Source organism: Henckelia pumila, chromosome 4 (genome assembly GCF_033568475.1).
Source record: "Henckelia pumila isolate YLH828 chromosome 4, ASM3356847v2, whole genome shotgun sequence".
In the NCBI taxonomy this organism is placed as follows: domain Eukaryota; kingdom Viridiplantae; phylum Streptophyta; class Magnoliopsida; order Lamiales; family Gesneriaceae; genus Henckelia; species Henckelia pumila.
Genome location: NC_133123.1, coordinates 41,468,278 through 41,488,754, shown reverse-complemented (window position 1 = coordinate 41,488,754; position 20,477 = coordinate 41,468,278). Strand labels below are relative to the sequence as shown.

Sequence of the window (20,477 nt, the reverse complement as noted above, 5' to 3'; positions counted from 1 at the left end):
CCAAATTCCATTTTTTAGCCATTTGAGAAAGAATATTGAACTACTGTTGTATCATTTTTCATGTGGTTGACATCTTGAGCTGGAATTTGTAATCTTTCTAACTTTTGTTTTCATTTTGCTTTGTTTTTTTTTTCTTGTTCCATCGTGTTTGGATAATATATCGAATAGTATGATTAGTATCCTCTTTCACCCGGCTACATAACTTATTTATGAATAAAAATATTAAAAATATTCTTTTTAATATTTAGTACTCTTATTTTTATCTATAAACGAATTCATCAAAACTTAGGGATGAATCATGAAATTGGTGGTGGTAAATAGGAAAATAATTCCAATAGGGACAAGAGTAGATGTAGTTTAAACAACTACTTAAAAGATGCATTTTACCTCATTCTTCCAGTATTCGAAAGCCATTAAGAGCCTATGATCGATAGAGAACCATTATCGGCTAAAAGTGCTAAATAAATCAAGAATGTGAAGTACAGACACATGCACGAAGAAGTTTGATCAAGCATTTTATTCTACAACACAAAGCTCTTAATTTTACAAGAAACATACACCAAAAATCAATATGTCTGAAGTATCCATACATCAGAATGCACAATTACAGAAAAAAAGTGAAACGTGTTAGAAAGATCTGAGTTACACTACCAACTAAAGTTAACAGGTTTCAGACGTCAAAAACCAACTCCATGAAATAAATTGCTCGTGCCGCACGAGGATGAAAGCCAAAATCAAGAAACACAAAGAAAAAGTCACTCGGTCTTCTACTTCTGCTCGTCTCTGCCTCAGCATACGTTTGTTCTCCTTCTCATTTTGTTACTTGTCCCAACAACTTTTAACCAAATTACAAGTTTGCGGCGACGTCCTTTGTATGAGAAGTGTCGATCTTAGGTGGCCCAGAATGTCTCCTTGTTCCTGCAGGGGAACCGGAGAAGGACAGTCGTTTCTTGGCAGAACCACCGGACATCCTATCAGGCGTTCCCCCTGCTCCCAATGGGCTAGGCAACCGTGCTTTAGCTCTTGCTGACTCCGTGGGTGTCATGTAACCAGGTGCAGCAGGTGAGCTTGCAAGGCTCTCATCATCTCTGACAGATGAACCAGCAATGCTGTGTCTTCGACATCTATCTGAATGATTACTGTTCATGCTCTTCAAATCATCTTCGGTGCCAATAGTACCCCTCGAGCTTGATGGCCTTACTCTACTGGTAATTTTCGAGCTGGGAGTAGAAGGTGATTGCCTGCTAGGGGGGCGACTTTGTTTTAGAGTGGTAGGTGAATGGATCTTGGCGCTGCCCCGCATAGAAAGGGAGCGACTTGTGATGCTCTTTACGGAGACTTGGTCATTGGTCAGTTCTTTGCTAATTGAACTTGCATTGTCCCACGGCCGAGCAGCCATCCAACGTTCTAGCCAACTCCAGCCCCAATGGGGATTATTTGGATCCATGAACGTCTGGTTTCCAGAAGCGGAAGAGTTCCTCCATGTTTGCTGGTACAGAAATTTTAATTCCAAGTTAATTGCGAACGCAACTTCATGCCAAGAAAAGTACAGATTTGGTCCCCTTGATATTCACCCCTAACTTAAACAACAATAGGCTATATATGAAACTACTAATGGAGTTAAACCATAATCAACTCGAGATCATGTGGTGTAAGCTGTGAGATCATTCAGATCATACATGCAATATTGCCATTAAAACACTCTTGATAGGTTCTAGAGAGTATATATTACTACCTGATGAGAGTATGCATACGCCAATGCTCGCTCCCTTTTCGTAGCAGCATCTTTCCGGTTCTGAATATTTGCTTCAACCTGCTCTTTTGACAGCAAGCTATCGTCCCAATTTTCTCCACTCTAATGTCATATATTCATAACCTTTAGCGCAAAACAACTAAGCAACTAATTGTGATAGGAAATTGCATAATGTATAACATGGACGGAGTCTAGGAAGAGGGAACAGAAGTTCTTTCAAGCTAAATAATAAAATAAATCGTATTACTAAGTTGAACAACAAAATCTGAGAAGATTCATCAAGAAATTGTAAGAAACCAGAAGGAAATCAATAGATTCGTTTCAACAGTAAATTTAGGCATCTTAACACAGGAAGAGACTGCCGGAAGAATATTTCAATGCAGAAACTGAGGAAAATAAACTATTTCAATAATAAGTAATGAAAGTTTTTCGCTTTACATCCAAAAATAAGCAGAGATCACTTACAGATTCTCTCAGCTTATCAAGCTCCTTCTCGTTCTTTTGCTGAATTTGTCTCTGAATAGCCAAGTTGTCCTCCGACATTTTAATTCTCCTCACTCGAATATTAGATTGCACGCGAGCCAGCGTCTGCATGCATTTCAAGGTGGTGGAGGCTTGTCTTTTGACAGATTGGCCTCCAATAAATGATTTCAGCCTTACAAGACCTCTCAAAGCCCTCAATGCTCTCCTTGCCTAAACAAAATATAATAACTATAAAAAATAATAGATGTAGTCACTGATATTATTATATATATATATGCTCAAGTTCGTAACATAGTCTGTTTCTTCTCTGGCTATTATCCACAGAAGTATGGGATCCAAATCCAAAATTTTAGATCAATAACAATTCTCTTAATTAGAATCAACCATCAAATGACAGTAAGAGGCTTATAAATCCTGATGGTTCATCAAAAGCTACTCTGTTATTTCAGGAACCGAGTTTCTGTCAACATGACAAAAGCCATAGCTCATGATAACAGGGTGACTCAAATTTTTAAATTTTTTTAACCATACAGCAACTCAAATGTGTCATCCCATATAAACAAGAACACATGACAGTGACCATGTTTTACCCCAACAATCCCCCCCTTCCAATAGTTATACCATTTCCAGAAGGGTAACTGTTGCTCCAGAAAATTGCAGGATAAAGATAAACGTATATCAAAGGAGTCTCCGAATTTGTTTATAAATGTAGGAATAAGGAGATAATGTATGAACTAGACAACTAAATGGAGTGGACACACAAAAATGCAAAAAGCATTCAATGAATTGCTAAATAGAGCATCCCACGTCTATATCAAATTTCACGAGCATTATCATACCATATAGCCTCGAAAAGCTGTCTGAATCTTGATAGCAGCTAATTCTTCCTTAGTTTTACCCAAATTTTGGGCAGCAGCCGTAAGGCGAACAACCTCCGCAGCGGCATGAGCAGCAGCAACTGCAGCCTCGGCAGCCACGGCAGTGGCAATAGCAACAGAATAAGCATGTCTATTCTGTTCATTCTCCGCTTCCATCAACTTCACCTCCTCCATCGACGAGTTGGCTGCCAGGGCAGTCTGGCCATTTTCTGCTGGCGCGGATACGGAATTTACGCTTCCTTGTTTTTCGAACCATGTTCCTGATTTTTGGCTTTTCTGAGTGTGAAAAAATAGACCTACTCAGCATGCATCTTCACACTAGACAATCAAATTGGGAACGTTTAAAATGATGAATCCTAATCTAATACCTTTTTTCTGTTGGCTTTAGATTCGCAACTCAAAACTCTCTTTACCGCATGTAAAAACCCTCCTCTTTTTCCCATTTCTGATACAATAAAATTGTAAAGACAAAAGGGATATCAGTACTTCGTTTTATCGTGCTGAAAGGGAAAGAAACAATTTGAGCACAGAACTTTTGTGCAAAATTCTGAATATATTTCTTATCCAATACTATTGATTCTCACTCACTCCAACCTCATAAAGTTCACAACTTTACCAAATTGGAACAGATCTAGACAAAATTTAGAGAAATATCACAATAACCAGACATCTAACTTCTTCACGTGCCAAACAATTTGAGCCATAAACATCTCGCAAACTTAGAACAAAGATTTCTCCAACAAACAAAACCAAAAACCCACTAATTACCATTGAAATGATAACACAGGTCAATTGTTAAACTCAACCCGTGATTCAACCTCATTTAACAGCACAGCCCACAATCTAGAAACGAAGGAAAGCAAAAAACTTGAAGGATCCCACCTCATTCCATCACACCAAGAACCATTCAAAAACTTTCCCATTTATAGTAAAAACAAAAAATCAACCACAAATGAAGTACCTGATAGAAATACGGAAACTCGCAGACTTAACAAAGAGTTGACCCGATTACCTTCTTTCTGGTCCAAATTATCCTAGAAATCCTCCAAATACCAGATGGGTTTTACACTAAAGGCCATGCACGGGTTCCCTGTGAAGAATCTGGAGAGAGAGAGAGAAAGAGAGAAAGAGAGAGAGAGAAGACAGATCTCAATCTGATTCAGGTTTTGGTGAAAAATTCTACATACGTTAAAGAGACGTGATTGAAGACAGAGTAACGGAAAAGGGTATTTTTGGTATTTCACCATGCAAACGGCCTAATCTGTGGGGGTCTTTGGTTACTTTAAATATTAAAACTTTTAATATCCACTGCAAGAGAGACGCAAAATGATATATTCATGGAGAAAGTTTGAAAAATGATTTTAGTCAATCAAATTTTTTGATTTATGACTTTTTTTAAAAAAAAATTTGCAAAATGACCTTCAAATACAAAGGAAATGCAAAAAAAAATAAAGAAAAAAAATTGAGAAGGTTATATTTTCAAATCATGGTCAAACGAAGGTTATTTAGTTAAATAAATCCTTCATTAATATGAGACAAATTTAAGCACAACAATTATTACTAAATGAGGAATTATTCATTAATATGAGACAAATTTAAGCACAGCAATTATTACTAAATGAGGATATTTTCGGAAAATAAAAGACAAAGAAGTTTGATGCTAAATTTATACATGAACATAAAGATGAGAATGAATCTTACAGTTAAACAAAATTATCAAACAAATTTAAAACGATTTATCGTTAACATACATTGAGTCTTATACTTGCATAAATTTGACCGCGTACGATAAATTTTGTATATTTTCATTCAGTCTTAAAAAATGTTTAATTCTTATTCAAAAAAAAATGTTTAATTCAAATAGCAATATAAGTCAATTATGAACAGTTTAGAGATTAATTCAAACACCTCTATGGCATCAGGATAGAGCAATATTACCATCACCACTCTTCAGAAAACGAAGCATTTATCGAAACTTGAGTACTATTCAGTATTCTCCCACCTGATGTGAATTGTACGATAATTATCATCAATTATAATTTTTGATAAAATTACGGGTGCTTGAGCGATCCCACCATCTTATTATTGAAATTGATTTATTGGTGGATGCTATGTGACCTTTACATAATATTTAAAAATTGTTATGTATATTATGTGGATTACATACAGAGTTACACATTATTTTTTAAATTGCAAAATTATCTCAAATGTATTTTTAATGAGTTTTTTAGATTAAAAATATATTTAAGATAATTTTATAATTTCAAAAATAATATATAATTATACGTGTAATATTTATTTTACGTATAACATAAGTCTCATAATTTATAAGAATGAGGAGTTGACATTACAATATTTTGAAAATAAAATGTGAGGAAGTATTGTAAGTATACTCAGAACTAGTAACGGCCACGCAAATAATTAATATAATAAAATAATTTAATTTAATATAATAGGTTAAAATAATTTTAAAATTTATTAATATAGGAGAAAGCTATAAGCACCACTTTGTGATTTGCCACCACGTTTGGCTTATACATAACGATCAGTTCGTGACTCCTACGTTGTTGTAAAGTTGATTAAGTAGTAAGTACGCGTTAGGATATTTATATATTCTATAAAAAGATATTTTTGATTATATGAATATATTTATTAAGGTTCTGAAAAACACAATACGATAAACAACAAGATGCGATAGATACCAAGATCAAAACTCAAGGACGTTCTTATGCTTAAACGAGTTTAGTACGGTATTAAACAGAAAAATTTGTTTCTAGTTTTTACTATATTTTTTGTATATATCAAGTCATCAATAGATCTTGAAGAACATGAATTGGATCAAATAAATAATTAATCTCATAAAATTATCTCGTAAAACGATTTGACAAGAGTTTTTGTCAACATACAAATTTAAGACAAATGTATAAATTTAAGAAATTGTTTTAAAATCAAAAGTATTTTCTTTAAAAATAAATATATTATCGAATATTTTAAATTGAAAAGTAACTTTTTATCAAAGCTTAATTGACGGTTTTTGGAAAACTAATATATATATATATATTCAAGTTGATTTACATTAATTAATCACTCATTTATATCTTCTCAAAAAAAAAACACAAATCACTCATTTATATGTATGATATTTTGGACAAAACAAATTTGATCACTTGCAATTTTAAATTTTCAAGTCAATAGATCATGTATACGTACGAGACTCTCATTAAAATCAAGCATGATCTCTTTCGTAGACTCATATATCGGAAGAAAAACTAGACATTGGGATATTCAACATGAGAAAAGTAGATAATTTATGGGTGGATAAAGTTGAAATTAAGCTTGATAAGAATAGCCACCCTAAAGGTAAGCCTAAACTCGGTATTATTAATATTTATACGATTTGGCTTATATAATATATATAACAAATTATTCGTTAAAAATTTAAAATATTTGAATTAACAATAACCGTTTCTTAATATCTTCTTTGTCCTACATATATGATCATTCATATATTTATATCACTAGTAAAAGTGACGTGCGTTGCACGTGGAAATACTTTCTATTATCGATAAACGTTGTTAAATAAATGAGTTGGGATGAGAAGAGATAAATGTGCAGTTAGTTAATAATTTTCATGATATTTAGTAAATATTAAATTCAATGTAATATGATATTTACAACATGTATTATAAAATGAGTGCGAAGAATCTTTGTTGAAAGATTTTATATGTTACAAGTCTAATTGAATTTATAGACATTTTTGCAAATAATAGTTGTAACAAATACTATAATTTTGTATAAATTAGACAATAAGGAAAATATATAATTTTTTTAAAAAAGAGAAAAATATATAATTTGATGTCGTGACATATTTAATAATAAAATTTAATAAAAATATATCAAATAATATATAGTTTTGAAAAATTATTTTACAACTACTGGTTTTGAGAAAATAATAATAATACAAATAATGCATTCTAAATTTTAAATTAAATTACAACGTCTTTTCTTGTTTACATAACAATTTTTTCTTTCCTTCACGATTTTTCGTTTACAGTCCATTTATAAACAAATTAATTTTCTCATCATCTTCGATAATAATTTTTGTGATATTTTCTCTATCAATTATTTTTATTTTTATATCTTTATTTTTTGATTCTTTTGTTGGTTTATGCTGAAAAATTCTTTGCAAGAGTATAAATAATTTCATTGTTTCCAACCTCCATTCTTGTGTTATTATCTTCTATTAGTTGTAAGTCATTATCGTTAATAATCAATGTGTTATTGGACGTTTTTTCTATTTTTAATTATTTAATATTAAGTTGTTCGAAATCCACTATTGCAATAATTTTTTTTTGCTAATTTTTTACTCGAATTTTGAATATTTTTGATTAAAAATGTTAACATTTCATCTTGTATTTCAATGGTCTTATCCATTTAGAGAATAAATGTATATATTTTTTAATTTAGTGCCTTTAAAATATTGCATTATTTTGAAGTGATGTTGTCCTATAAATAAAGAAGATTTTATTAATAATTTTTAATAATATAGAGGACCAAGAGTTTGCTGCTTTACTAAAAGTTATAACTGGAGGTAATAATGCAACTCAAATCTTTTAAACCGCACAACAATCAAGCGTCATGGTTTGATTGTTTTACAGAGCAATGACAATTATTGCACTCAACAATCTTCATTTCACTTTTTGTAATCAATGAGAATCGAACACATGACTTTATCTTTGATATCAATTGTATGACCGATCGCTTGTCATTTTACCAAAAGTTTACAGTTTCAATTTACAGTCATCATTATAACAGTTTAAAATAATACATTATCAATAACTCATGTTAGCCTATAGATATAATGTTTAAATTTTAATATAGTTTTATTTTGGAAGAATATTGATATTGATTCTTATGCAATTATTAACTCGAATTTCAATTATTTGGTTGATTAATATTGAGCAAGTATGACATTTTTGGTACTATGCATTTGTTTTATTTTTTTTCTTATGTATGTTGCTCTGAATCGATATATATGATTTATTATGTAATTGCTAATAAATAAGATATGTTAATCAAATTAAATAAAATATTCATTTTGTAATGTTCTAATTTATGTGTTAATTATTTGTTTTACAAATATTAATTTATGTAATAAAAATAATAACATATATAATGCATTCTAAACCTTAATTTAAATTATTAATAAATATTTTCCTCTATATAATGAATTTTTATCTATTTCACGATTTTTTTTCATTTATCATGCATTATTTTTTTCTCTATGAAAAAATCAATATTCTTATCATCTTTATTAACAACAATTTATATGGTGGTTCTGGCCAAACGCAAAGACCCACTTGGACTTGTTTGTGAACACGTTTGGGCGAGTCTAAACTCGTTTCTCCGGGACGAGTTTAATACAAGACTAAGTTTAGACTCGGTCCATTATATTCACTTTATTGAAGTGTTGTCGTTCTGGTAATATATATACTATTTGAAAGAAAAAATTATTACATGTTTAGTTATGTAATCAATATAATCTTTAACATTACAACTAATAAGTATTTCAAATATTTAAAAAATATTTTGGTATTTCACGAGACTTTATAAATAATACTTTATAAAATATTAGAAATCTGATAGTTTTAATTTCAATACCATCCCATAATTTTTTTAAAATGGTTTAACTTTTATGTGAAGTAAAATTAGTTAAAATTTTAATTTCAACTTTTATATATGTGATATGTGTGTGTTGATGTATTTTTTTATTTATTATTTTGTATTAAAACTTGACTATATTTGAATTGATTTATTTCAACATATGTATATTATTTAATTAACATATATATATATATATATATATTTATATATTAATAACTTTTCCAAATCTAATATTTGTATATATTTAAATATGAACTCATGATATAGTTTTTTATCTCAATAGGTCTTTACAAGAATTAAAATATATAAGATTTTTTTAAAAAAAATATTTTTATTCAGTATACAAACAAATACAAATCAAGAATTGGTGTTTCAATATTTTAAGAAACTGAATAATATTTAATTAAGATTTTGTGAATTTTTTTTAAAAATATTTGTTGAAAAAATATATCCACTTTATCTTAAAAAAAATAAAAAACAAAGTGTTTTGATATTTCAATTTTTTTGAAAACTGAATTTTTATATAATATGCACATACTTTTTTTAATTTTGATCTTATCATAATAATCGATTTTACATATAATATAAATATTGATCACTTTATCTACAAGAAAATAAAAAAACAAAGTATTTAAGTATTTCAATCTTTTTGAAAACTGAATCCTTATCTAATTTGCACATACTTTGTCAATTTTGACCTTATCATAATAATCTATTTTACATATAATATAATATTGATTTACATTTATGTCCTATAACTAAAATGTTGTTTTTACTTTTATAACCCTATATATTTTTATATGATTTTACTTATAGGATAAATAAAGGACAACATTGTTATTTCACAATGATAAAACTTTGACCTTTTATTCACTCTTTTTTTATATGGTATATAGATATAGATATAGATATAGATATAGATATAGATTTTCAATAATTAAAGTGGGATGCACTGGGGATAAATTACACTTTTGTTACATATCACATATATGAAATCATATTAATAAAATTACGAACTTTAATTTTTTTTTTAAATTATATATATATATATATATATATATATATATATATATATATGCACGCACGCACGCGCAAAATAGTATATTAATAAATTATATTTTATAAAAATAAATTGCATATACTATGTAAATTTATTAGTTCATCTTAAAATATGTTATTTTTTATCAAATTAATTAATTAAAATATGTTTATTGAAATAAAGAAATTAAAATATGTTATGGGCAAATAAATTTAGCAGTGAGACAGATAATATCTCAGCCCTTTTCACTCTGCAACAGAGGATTTAAAGCAAAGGCATGTTTGGGTGGCAATATTAATGTCTTCACATGCTAGTCATTACCAAGTTTTGTTCTTTTGTCTTTTAATGAGAATTTTCTTTTAACATATTATATATGTAAATTTCAAATTTACTGTTTTTTTTTGTTTTAGAAGAGGTAGGAGAAGTAATATTACTCGTTTCACTCTCAAAAAAAAAAATTCATCGAACTTGGATTTTCTTAGTCTAAGTTTTTATATCAAAATTAATTTTTATATGTGTAAATCTTAATTTAGATGTTCGTGTGGTTGTTTAAGCGGAGCGCCGGTTCGTGATATAGATTTTATGAATATTTGTTTTAAATATTCCTCCTCGACGTATCAAAACCAAATCCAATTCGAAGTTTATTAGTTGTTACATTTCGTTCATATTCTTCATAGTTTTTACTAAAATGGTTCATTAGCTCCCAAGGTATTAAAATAAAACGATAAGAGTAATAGTGTTTGAACTGGATATATATACGATTTAAAAATTTTGAATTACAATGTTATTATCATCTATCATTTTTAGTAAAACAGCAAGGATCGGTTTTTGATATGGTATACAAAAAACCCACCTTTAGAATTAATGCTACCAAGTAAATTAAAATAAGAACTAATATAATTGGAATGCTTTGTCATTATCATTATAACCTGATATCCTATACTATGCATGAAACATTGAAAATTCTTCTTATACGTGAAACACAGGGAGAATGTTTTTTTTGGGTCCATTAATTTGTTCATTTTTTGGATTTGATCAATTAAATTTTTAAAATTTGATTTTGGTACACTAAATTTTAATTTTTCGTGATTTTGGTTCAATTGATGATGTGACAGCTTGACACGTCATCATTTCCCGATATCACGTTAGCAGTTGGATCAAGATAACCGAAAACTAAAAATTAGAATATGAAAACACAGAAATAAACAAATTAATGGAAAAAAAAGCTATTCTCCCTCAAACAAACAAACAAATTACGCGCAAACCTGAATAAGTTTTTCCAAATTTATAACAACAATTTAATTTGAGATTTGCCAGGTCACGTTCACATCCAAATTGGATTTTATCCATTATCGTTGTCATGATGGATCACACAACTCTTATATCAAATATAAATAAACTAATAAGTTTCCCCAAGAAGTTTCAAAATTTTAGATTCAAAAAGAAGAACCAAATTTTTTTTTCCGAAAATAGTATATATATATATATATATATATATATATAGTTTCTTTCAAATGCCCACTACCATGCCCACCAATGATGTGGCACTATTCTATTGAACCTATAATTTATCACATTCAATAGAATAATAACACATCATTGGTGGGCATGATAGTGAGAATGATAGGTCTTTATATATATATATATATATATGTATATATTTATTGACATAAGAACTCATACCCGTTGCTACTCATAGGGTATGGTATTGAGTAAATTATCAAGCTTAATGCATAAATCACTTCAGTCAAGAGAATCGCACTAGTCAAACTCAACACGACATGTATTTGATCAAGAACAGTTGGTAAAAGAATTAAACTCAGATCATTTAACCACATGCTCGAAATAACTACCTTGTTATTTCGTAGCTTGATCAAAATTTTTTTAACTATATTTAGCTCATTTGACATCGCGCTCGAAAAGTCGTCAAAAATTCATAAGTCGACCGATCATTTTGGTATATCACAAAGATCAAAGATTATTTTGGCCAAGTTAGGAGACCAAAAATATAATTAATCATCCCAAAGTTCAATATTGGTCTTATATAGGGTAAGACATTTTACACTAATTAAGCTATAATTTGTGTGTTGAAGAGAAACGTCTAGTCATTAAAGATTGGGCCAAATACTTCTCCTCTTCAAGTCTACCAAATTAATTCATTGAGAACAACTTAGTTGACATCCACTTTCTGACTTTCATACACAGGAAGAAAATAATGTGTGTATTGAAGATGCAAGAAAAAGCCAAGCAACAGCTATGATATTCGTACTATTTGTTAGAGATTCATCCTTCATTGTTTCTGACTTGTGATCATTATATTTCTAATTTTTTTAACATTTTTTTTTTTAAAAATATTTTTGATACAGGTCGAGGTCGAATACATGATAGTACATTAACTTATCTAATTTCAGATTTTAATCCATTAATCATCATATTTTGTTCTTGGTGTACTAATAATTAATTAATTAAACATTTATCGGTGCCAGGTCAAAAATTTCTAGACGTTTATTAGTATTTCATAATGATAGGTTATACCTAAAAAATCAATTGGGCCTGAGCCCAATCATGAAGGTCCACTCCAAATATTTTTGAGGCACAAGTTTATTTAAATATTATATATATTAAATTCAAGCATACCCTGAATTCTACAAAAACTCATAAGAAGCTCAAGTCTGTGAAACTTTTCGAATATCTATAAATAGCTCAAATCACTTCATTATTAAGGTACACATATTCTTTAGCACTATATTGTTCTACTCTCGATTATTATTTCTTGAGTAATAATTGAATTGAGCGTCGGAGTGCCTTCGCCGGGAACCCTCCCGACTCCTCTGACTTTGTTTTGTGACGTAGGAACAACCCACTGAAGATCTCCACCGGGAACATACAAGGATTCGTTGATACTCCGAACTTGGCGTAAGCAACATGTTATATACAAGTGATTTTTGGCTACATCACATAATGTCATGTCAACACTCCAACGAAATAAGACAAAATGAAAAATAAATAAATAAATAAAATTATTGTTACAAAACCAAAATTTCGATACTTAGTGTTAAAAAAAAACCTAATTTATGTAATATTCGACGAGTATCTAATATGCTTTTTTTTAGTAGTTGTATTAAGGGTATAAGAGTCTCCTTTAATATATAAAGGTAACTAGTGGATGTGTTGCATGTATATGATTATTATATTTTTAAATATAGTATAAATACACGCTTACTTAATTATACAATTATTAAATATTGAATGATAACATAATTAACTGAGGATATATACATGAGTAATTATGTCAATATATTTTTAAATACAGTTTGAATGATAAGTGATAACAAAAACAAGAAAGGAGATAACTTAGGAATGCATAATGCATTATATGAGGTTCGTTATATAGATGAATATATTTATGGAATTTACAACTAATATAGTTCTGTTTTCATTAAAAATAATAATAATTAAGTGAAAACTTATTGTTTTTCCGGACAATAGGGATCAATTTCTGGCGGCATTCTTTGTTATAAACTCCTCTACTAATTTCTAAGCTTTGCTAGGGAAGTATTGGATTCGTACCAATCATTGTGTATCTTTCTCTGTGCATCAATACTTGATGTTTTGGAAATGAGATAAAGGTGGAAAGTAATGTTGGTGTGTTGGTTAATTGGGTAACGTCTCTGACAGTTTCATATATAGCGTCGTCCCTTGAACTAACTTTTAAGATTGAGTTACGATCAAATCTTCTATCTTTAACATGAAAAAAATCGTGAAAATTCTCACTCATTGCATTCGAATTCCAGTGCGATAGAAGCAAAGTATTACGCTGGGGTATTTGGACTCCTCAAAGTTTAAAGAGGGGAAAATTGGTGGGAAATCGATTGACTGAACGGCCATTTGTTGGCCCGGAAATTTTATATTATTGTCAAGCCCAAATATTAACATTAGGCCCAAAAATGAAATGACCCAACAATGAAGGATGTGGTAATTTGTAGTTGGTAAAAGATTTGACCAAGTCTACCATATTTTTTTTTTACCAAGTCTACCATATTTTGAGGCAATCATTTTTACTACGATACTATTGTTCATAATTTTTCTTATCACATTTCAATTTTCAGCATTTGTTTTCAAGTTCCTAGTTCGTTAAAAGATGTTTACTCCAATTTTTAGTGGCTTAACCATGTTTTTTTTTCTTTCTATATGTCATTCGAAGGATTTCTTTTTCATATTTTAGGGAATTTGTTCGGTTTATTTGCATCAAATCGAGGATGCTACAACTAACGGCCAAATTGATAAGTACTTGAGTGGTTTGATATTTTAGAAGTTGGACTTTTGTGTTTTTAACATTCAAATTCGTACAACAATACACATGTCAGCTTCATATTTGTACCACATCACCGCACTCAAAAAAATGGCTAAAATTACACAAAAAATTTTTTTTTTTAAAAAAGCAAAGTTGGCGAACTAATATTGAAATTTGACCATGTATGACACTAAAATTGTATAAAGAAGAAATATACCGGACCAAAAAATAATTTTCCCTTACAAAATTCTAAATCGAATGTATTTACTGATAATAAGATGTGGCAAATTAATATATATTTAAAAAATTAGTGAAATAATATGGATGTCAATGTCGACGACGTTTCCCATTTGGAAAAGCAACATACAGAATACATCTATAAATTATGATACCCCTTTTTCTTGAAATCCATATTTCATTATCCCCAAGTTGTCACAAAGTTAGATATAGTTAGGCTTGAAAAACACCCTATTTACATTCTCACAATTCCAACAATATTACTCCATGTCACAATATATATACAACATTATCGTACACACATGCAAATTTTCTAACCAGAAAGTGTAACACCATTCATTTAAAACAACCACCAAAATTGAGGAAAAACACTTGAAATTAATCCATGTAATCTTTCCACATGGGTGGTTCATTATTCAAGAATCATTGTGTTACATTTCTGATTTCTTCAATCTTACATTTTGTTATAATCTTACCATATCATGCTCAAAGTAGCCTAATTATATCATCACACAACCACAAGTTGATATACAACCAATGCTCAAACAAAACTTCTCCAAATCATCTCTCCCTACTCGCAAAACTCTTCCAAGATTTCATCTCCCAATCTTCGAAATCCAAGTTCTTCGAAACCATCGTCTATGACAACGATAAAACCGCGATATCGGGCACGTACCAGTGCCGAAAAGACTTGACGACGGACGAATGCCACAGCTGTGTCAGCAAATTCCCTCAACTGTCACGAGAGCTGTGCAGCGACAACAACGTGATCCCTTCAAGAATCCAACTATTGGGGTGCTACGCGCGTTACGTAGAAGACGGTCCCGAAATCGAAAACGGTCCCGGGATCCAGATTCTTCATAAAAGCTGCGGAGAATACAAAGTGGCGATGAACAGCGGGTTCGAAGAGATGAAAAGTGCTGCATTTTCGGCCCTGGAAAGCGGGGTTTGGGGTGGGAAGGGGTTTTGCGAGATGAAGTACGAATCCTTTCGTGTGATGGCGGAGTGTGCGGTGAATCTGAGAGGGTGTGATTGTGGGGAATGTGTGAATAATGCAGTGCAAATATGTGAGGAAGAGTGTGGGAATTCAGTGTCTGGTGATATTTATTTGGATGGATGCTTTGTAAGTTATGAATACTATGGAGATCGTGGGAATAATAATATTGGAGGCCCCTCATTTAAAGGTATATTATATATGTGTTTCACTTGATTGTGAAAAATTAGATACTCTAGTTAAAAGTAAGAATTTTAAGTCAGATGACGTATAGTTAACGTCTGACACCAATGTTTTTAACGTTGTTCGAGATTCAATTATAACAAAAAAATTTTTTTTCCAACTCAAAAATATCGATTTTTAATAAAATTTTCTGATAAATAAGTAAAACAATGATTTAATGTGAATAAATATTTTATTATTTTTAATATTTTCATATATGCCCCGTATAAATATATTATATGTATAGTTATGAAATAGATAGTATATATAGACAAGCATTTTGGGTTTCTTATTACTAGTTTTTTTTTAAATAAAATTTTGATCTTTTTAATTATCGGACAATGCAAATAATATATTGATGATATGTAACATAAATTTTGAAACATCAAAATTAAAAAATAAAAATCAGTTAGTAAGAAAATGAATGAAGTAAATAATTTTATAGAACAAATTAAATAAACATATATATATATATATATATGTGTGTGTGTGTGTGTGACTATCTCTTCCATTTATTTATTTATTCTTCTTATTATTATTATTGTTATTATTATTTTCAGATAATGGAATTGGAGGGCGTACACCTAAATTGGTGGCAATTGTTATTGGAGCTGCTATAATATCGGGAGTTATATTATGTGTGTTCATAAGGTCATTTCGCAAGAAAAGGGATGGTAAGTTAGTAATTAAATCCATGCTATTTAGTTTTCTCAAATTATATTGTTCTTGCATGAATCAAGTAAGAAAGGACCCAAAAAAAAAAAAGACAAAAAGACAGAAACACACAATTTTAATTTTTCTCTCCTACATGTTTTAAGAAGATTACCTTTTTAATTAAGGAAAATATTCCTTTTTTTTTTCCTCCCTTACTTGTTCAATTTTTAGTTTTAGTCTACTAATTAGTTTTAAAAGTTTTGTTTTGGTATATTAAATTTTATTTTTCGGCTATTTGATTCAGTTGCTAACGTGATACTGAAAAATTGTTGACATGTCATTAGAAAGTGCTAACGTGATATAAAAAAATTGTTGGCTTATCATAAATCACGTCAGTAATTTGATCAAAATAGTTAAAAATTAAAAATTAATAATATTGCAAAACCAAATTTTGATGACAAAATTAAACAAGCTAATAGAACAAAAAGTCATTTTCCCTTCATATACTCAAATACTTATTCCAAATTTGTTACGGTACAATAAATTGTGTAAATATTCGCCAAGATTTGATGATACATGAAATTAAATAGAAGTATTAATTTGTGCAGATTGGTGAGTTCATGAAGAAGATTTGGTTTTCATGGCTTCGCAAGTTCGAGGGAGCTTGATCAACCACTTGGCAACTTAGATGCATGTATGCCTGCAGCATTAAAGTGTTATATTCATGTAAATATAAAATATTAATATGCATTGTAAAATTAAATAAATTATTAAATTTAAGGTTTAATGCTATATCATGTTTTGAAAATCCCATTCCGATGATCGACCATAATTAGTAGTGTCTTGTCTACTTTTTGTTGGCTTATTCCACATTTCCAGTATTAGTTGATCCACTTTTGTTTTGTTTTTTTTTTTTTGTTTTTGTTTTTGTTTTTACAGCGCAATCCACTTTTGTTTTTTAAATCATAGTTGTCCTGTAAATAAGTTATTGACTAGCATAAATCTTTATGATAATGCAATCTTTTTTTTTTCTTGTTAATCTTGTAGTTGATTGAGAAAAATTTATTTTAAATCAAAACAATCGATTGTTATTCAAAAAATGAATTTTTACCCCATTGTTTCACTTGCCTCCTAATCAAGAATTCCCCCCTTACTAGATCGATGAATGAGTAAATTAGAAAGTGTCAAACACCCCAAGATTGAAGTTATAATTTAACCCAATTGGATATATATTGTCCAAATTAAACGAGATAAATTAATTAGTTGGCCACATATATATAACACACAATCCAATCCTCACAAATTCCGTATTATCCCGATGCAACAAAATTAAAGAAGCTAGATTTCCTTCACGTACATAATGTTTCTTCTCCCTTGCACTGCATGCATGCCCCCCGAGTCTTCGTCCAGGCCAATCGATCCCATTCTCCATCTTAATTTCGCGTAGCTAAATTAAAAACAATAGAAATCAATAGCCATGCCTCATTTCAAGCTCCTGGAAATCAACATAATCTCTGCACAAGACCTCCCGCCCGTGTCGAAAACCCTACGAACATTCGCCGCCGTGTTCATCGACCCCGGCCACAAATTAACCACCAGGGTCGATCAACGGGGCACCACCAACCCCACCTGGAACTACAAGCTCGCTTTCCAGGTGGACGACGACTTTCTTCGATCCAAATCCTCCGCCATCAACATCGAAATCTACAATGTCACCTGGTTGCGAGACCTCCCCATCGGCACCACCCGTCTTCTCATCAACAATCTGTCGCCAACCCTCGGGAGAAACTCGTCCGAAAGGCGGGTTAAGCTTCAGATTTGTACCGCATCGGGGCATCTTCAAGGAACCCTGAATCTTGGTCTCCAGCTTGTAGACGATACATGTCCAGAAGGGTCGAGCGAAATAATTAGTATATCCAGGACAACGGATATTGAAGAAAATAATTATCATGAAGATCAATATATATATGAAAAGGAGGTAGAATATTGCGAGATTAATGAGACGTCGAAAGAAGATAGGAGAATGGTGATCACCAGGCCAGGATCTGACCACACGACTTATACGTATAGTAACTCGCTTTTCTCCGCGATGCGGCCATTGCCGTCCGAGGTAGCTTCGGACATGAGAAAATGGCTGTATTCTAGCCAAGGGGATGACTTTGGCAGCTCCATATTTGAGAATTGGACAGAAGCTGCTGGTGGGATCAAGATCAGTGAAAAACATGCAGCCAAATCCGGAAACCCGAAACGGCCGGACGATGCAATTCCGGTGAAGAAAGGCGATGATGTTAATGATCATAAGAAAAGTTTGTTTTCGTGCATTGGAAATGCTTATGGATTCGAGTTTAGCTTCATTTGCGGGTCCAAGAAATGGAAGCACAAGAGGAAGAATAAGAAGAAGAAACAAAACTTTAAGTTGATCGGGCTTCCGGAAGAAAATCTTCGCAAGTTTTACGTGTGAATTAGTCATGCTAGCTGTTTAACTCTTCCAATAAAAAAAACTTGTATGACAAATATTTGTGATAGAAAATATTATTTTTTATGTCAAAAGTATTATTTTTTTATTATATTGTAGATGTCGATGCGTCTCATATATGTGAGATCATCGTGTAGGAGATCTACTTTGATCGAATACCTAGTCATCGGTTTTTCACTCAATATTATACACCACATCATTTGTACGTTTTATGAAAATTTAGTGTTAGAATAATTGGTTTATTCGATTTAGTTTACATTTTTAATATACTATTCATTTTTTTTTTTAGATTTGCAATCGGGAATTTATGGTTTTAAATACTTTAATGATCAGTTGGGTTATTTATTATCACACGAAACCCAGAGTCCAGACCACCATGTTTTTTTTTTTTTTTTAAAAGTAAGAACTACACAATACTCCAAGTAAACATGAAGAAGAATACAAAGACAATTCGTTGGGTTATTTCTTTTATTATAAATTAGGATGAAGATTCGAAATAAGTATATTTAATTGTTCAAATGTTGTCCTCATAGATTTGTACTTATTATCAATCAATTTACAATCTTGGTATAGTAATTATTTTTTTTTATGACAAAAAATGACGACGTAGAAAAATAATTATATATTGCTAGAAATTATATCTTGGCATTGCTAATGTCTTCATATTATTCGTCACTTTTTCTGAAAAATTACTACAAATTGGAAAAAAAAAAATACAAGTTAGTTAAAAAAATTATCACCATGAATTGAGTACTGACAAGATAACTAATAATTAAATACATATAGATCGCGTAACAAAAAAAATATAATTTTCCTGTATTGACGAAGTGCATCCATGATACACATGCACTACTATTTTAAAATAATTTAAGTTAAATTAAATAGATATGATATTTAAAATAATAAACTATAGGATAAAAACAAATAAAGTATGTGATCAGTGATATCATTATTCACGTGTTGGGGCGGAAAATATCAAATTTTCGATATATTAAAGTTATTATATTGAATTCATCGATTTTTTCGTATATAGAATTCATCGGTACGATAAATATATAAAATTTGAAAATTTTGATATATATCAATATATCGAAATATCGATGCAATATAAAAAAAATTAAAAATATATAATATTTATAAACAATAAATTTATAAATTTTAAAGAATATAAATTTTTTTTCGATATAAAACGATATATATTGATATCGTATTGAAAATAACGATATACCGAAATTTTCGATATGATATCAATATAAAAAAATTTTATATCATAATTTTCAATAAACATTACGATTTCGGTACGGTAAACTACGCACCCTATTAAATCATGTGCATAAACTAACCGAAAAAACAAGCTAGGTTGGATAAAAATAATTAATTTGGTAAAGGAATATCCGATACGGAGGTGGAATTGTTTAATAATGAGAAGGAATATTCGATTCGGAGGTGGAATCTTCCACTTACAAACCAGACATCACGAATTTATTTCAACAAGTTATATTAATATTTAATATCGTGAGTACGTTCCGCGGGTATATGAGATAAATATTTATCAATTCATGTAATGATTTTTCAAAGGATTTCATATATATTATTAAATATTTATCTTTAGACTACGGATAACTTGAAATTCCACGTCCAATTTCATAGCAATCATAGTACATGACAATTGACATAATTGATTTTCTGGTTATTTTCTATAGAAACAAACATTTTAGAAGAATACAATAAGAAGAAATACATGAATTTATTGTCGGATCTTTTTGGTTAAATCGGCATTTTT

General features: G+C 30.1%; 3 protein-coding genes across 5 annotated transcripts; 2 read left to right on the top strand and 1 right to left on the bottom strand.

Annotated features, from left to right (window-relative positions):
* Window positions 1-490: 490 nt before the first annotated feature.
* Window positions 491-4,291, bottom strand: LOC140863250 (protein IQ-DOMAIN 3-like). Of its 3 annotated transcripts, none has more exons than XM_073266545.1 (6): window positions 4,127-4,291; window positions 3,483-3,559; window positions 3,076-3,390; window positions 2,219-2,446; window positions 1,736-1,855; window positions 491-1,489 (listed from the first exon to the last, which is right to left on the bottom strand). In XM_073266545.1, the coding sequence occupies exons 2-6, from the start codon at window positions 3,555-3,557 to the stop codon at window positions 848-850; spliced, it is 1,380 nt and encodes a 459-aa protein (XP_073122646.1). In that variant the 5' UTR covers window positions 3,558-3,559; window positions 4,127-4,291; the 3' UTR covers window positions 491-847. The 3 variants fall into 3 exon arrangements, with proteins under 3 accessions (XP_073122646.1, XP_073122645.1, XP_073122644.1); XM_073266544.1 differs by having other exon boundaries at window positions 4,076-4,272; XM_073266543.1 differs by lacking the exon at window positions 4,127-4,291 and adding an exon at window positions 3,883-4,061.
* Window positions 4,292-14,748: 10,457 nt separating this feature from the next.
* LOC140860923 (plasmodesmata-located protein 2-like) lies at window positions 14,749-16,921 on the top strand. The gene is made up of 3 exons (XM_073263921.1): window positions 14,749-15,532; window positions 16,125-16,238; window positions 16,827-16,921. The coding sequence occupies exons 1-3, from the start codon at window positions 14,749-14,751 to the stop codon at window positions 16,832-16,834; spliced, it is 906 nt and encodes a 301-aa protein (XP_073120022.1). The 3' UTR covers window positions 16,835-16,921.
* Window positions 16,922-17,695: 774 nt separating this feature from the next.
* Window positions 17,696-18,679, top strand: LOC140860922 (uncharacterized). The gene has a single exon (XM_073263920.1). The coding sequence runs from the start codon at window positions 17,696-17,698 to the stop codon at window positions 18,677-18,679; it is 984 nt and encodes a 327-aa protein (XP_073120021.1).
* The last annotated feature ends 1,798 nt before the right edge of the window (window positions 18,680-20,477 follow it).

What these genes read in the sequence shown, in the direction of transcription:
- LOC140863250 (XM_073266543.1), bottom strand. Translation starts at nt 3,937, where the DNA reads ATGAGGTTGAATCACGGGTTGAGTTTAACAATTGACCTGTGTTATCAT. An exon ending in CCTGTGTTATCATTTCAATG is followed by an intron (nt 3,560 to 3,882) that starts GTAATTAGTGGG and finishes TTATTGTATCAG; the next exon opens with AAATGGGAAAAAGAGGAGGG. An exon ending in CGTATGCATACTCTCATCAG is followed by an intron (nt 1,490 to 1,735) that starts GTAGTAATATAT and finishes TTTCTGTACCAG; the next exon opens with CAAACATGGAGGAACTCTTC.
- LOC140860923 (XM_073263921.1), top strand. Translation starts at nt 14,749, where the DNA reads ATGGGTGGTTCATTATTCAAGAATCATTGTGTTACATTTCTGATTTCT. An exon ending in TGGAGGCCCCTCATTTAAAG is followed by an intron (nt 15,533 to 16,124) that starts GTATATTATATA and finishes TATTATTTTCAG; the next exon opens with ATAATGGAATTGGAGGGCGT.
- LOC140860922 (XM_073263920.1), top strand. Translation starts at nt 17,696, where the DNA reads ATGCCTCATTTCAAGCTCCTGGAAATCAACATAATCTCTGCACAAGAC.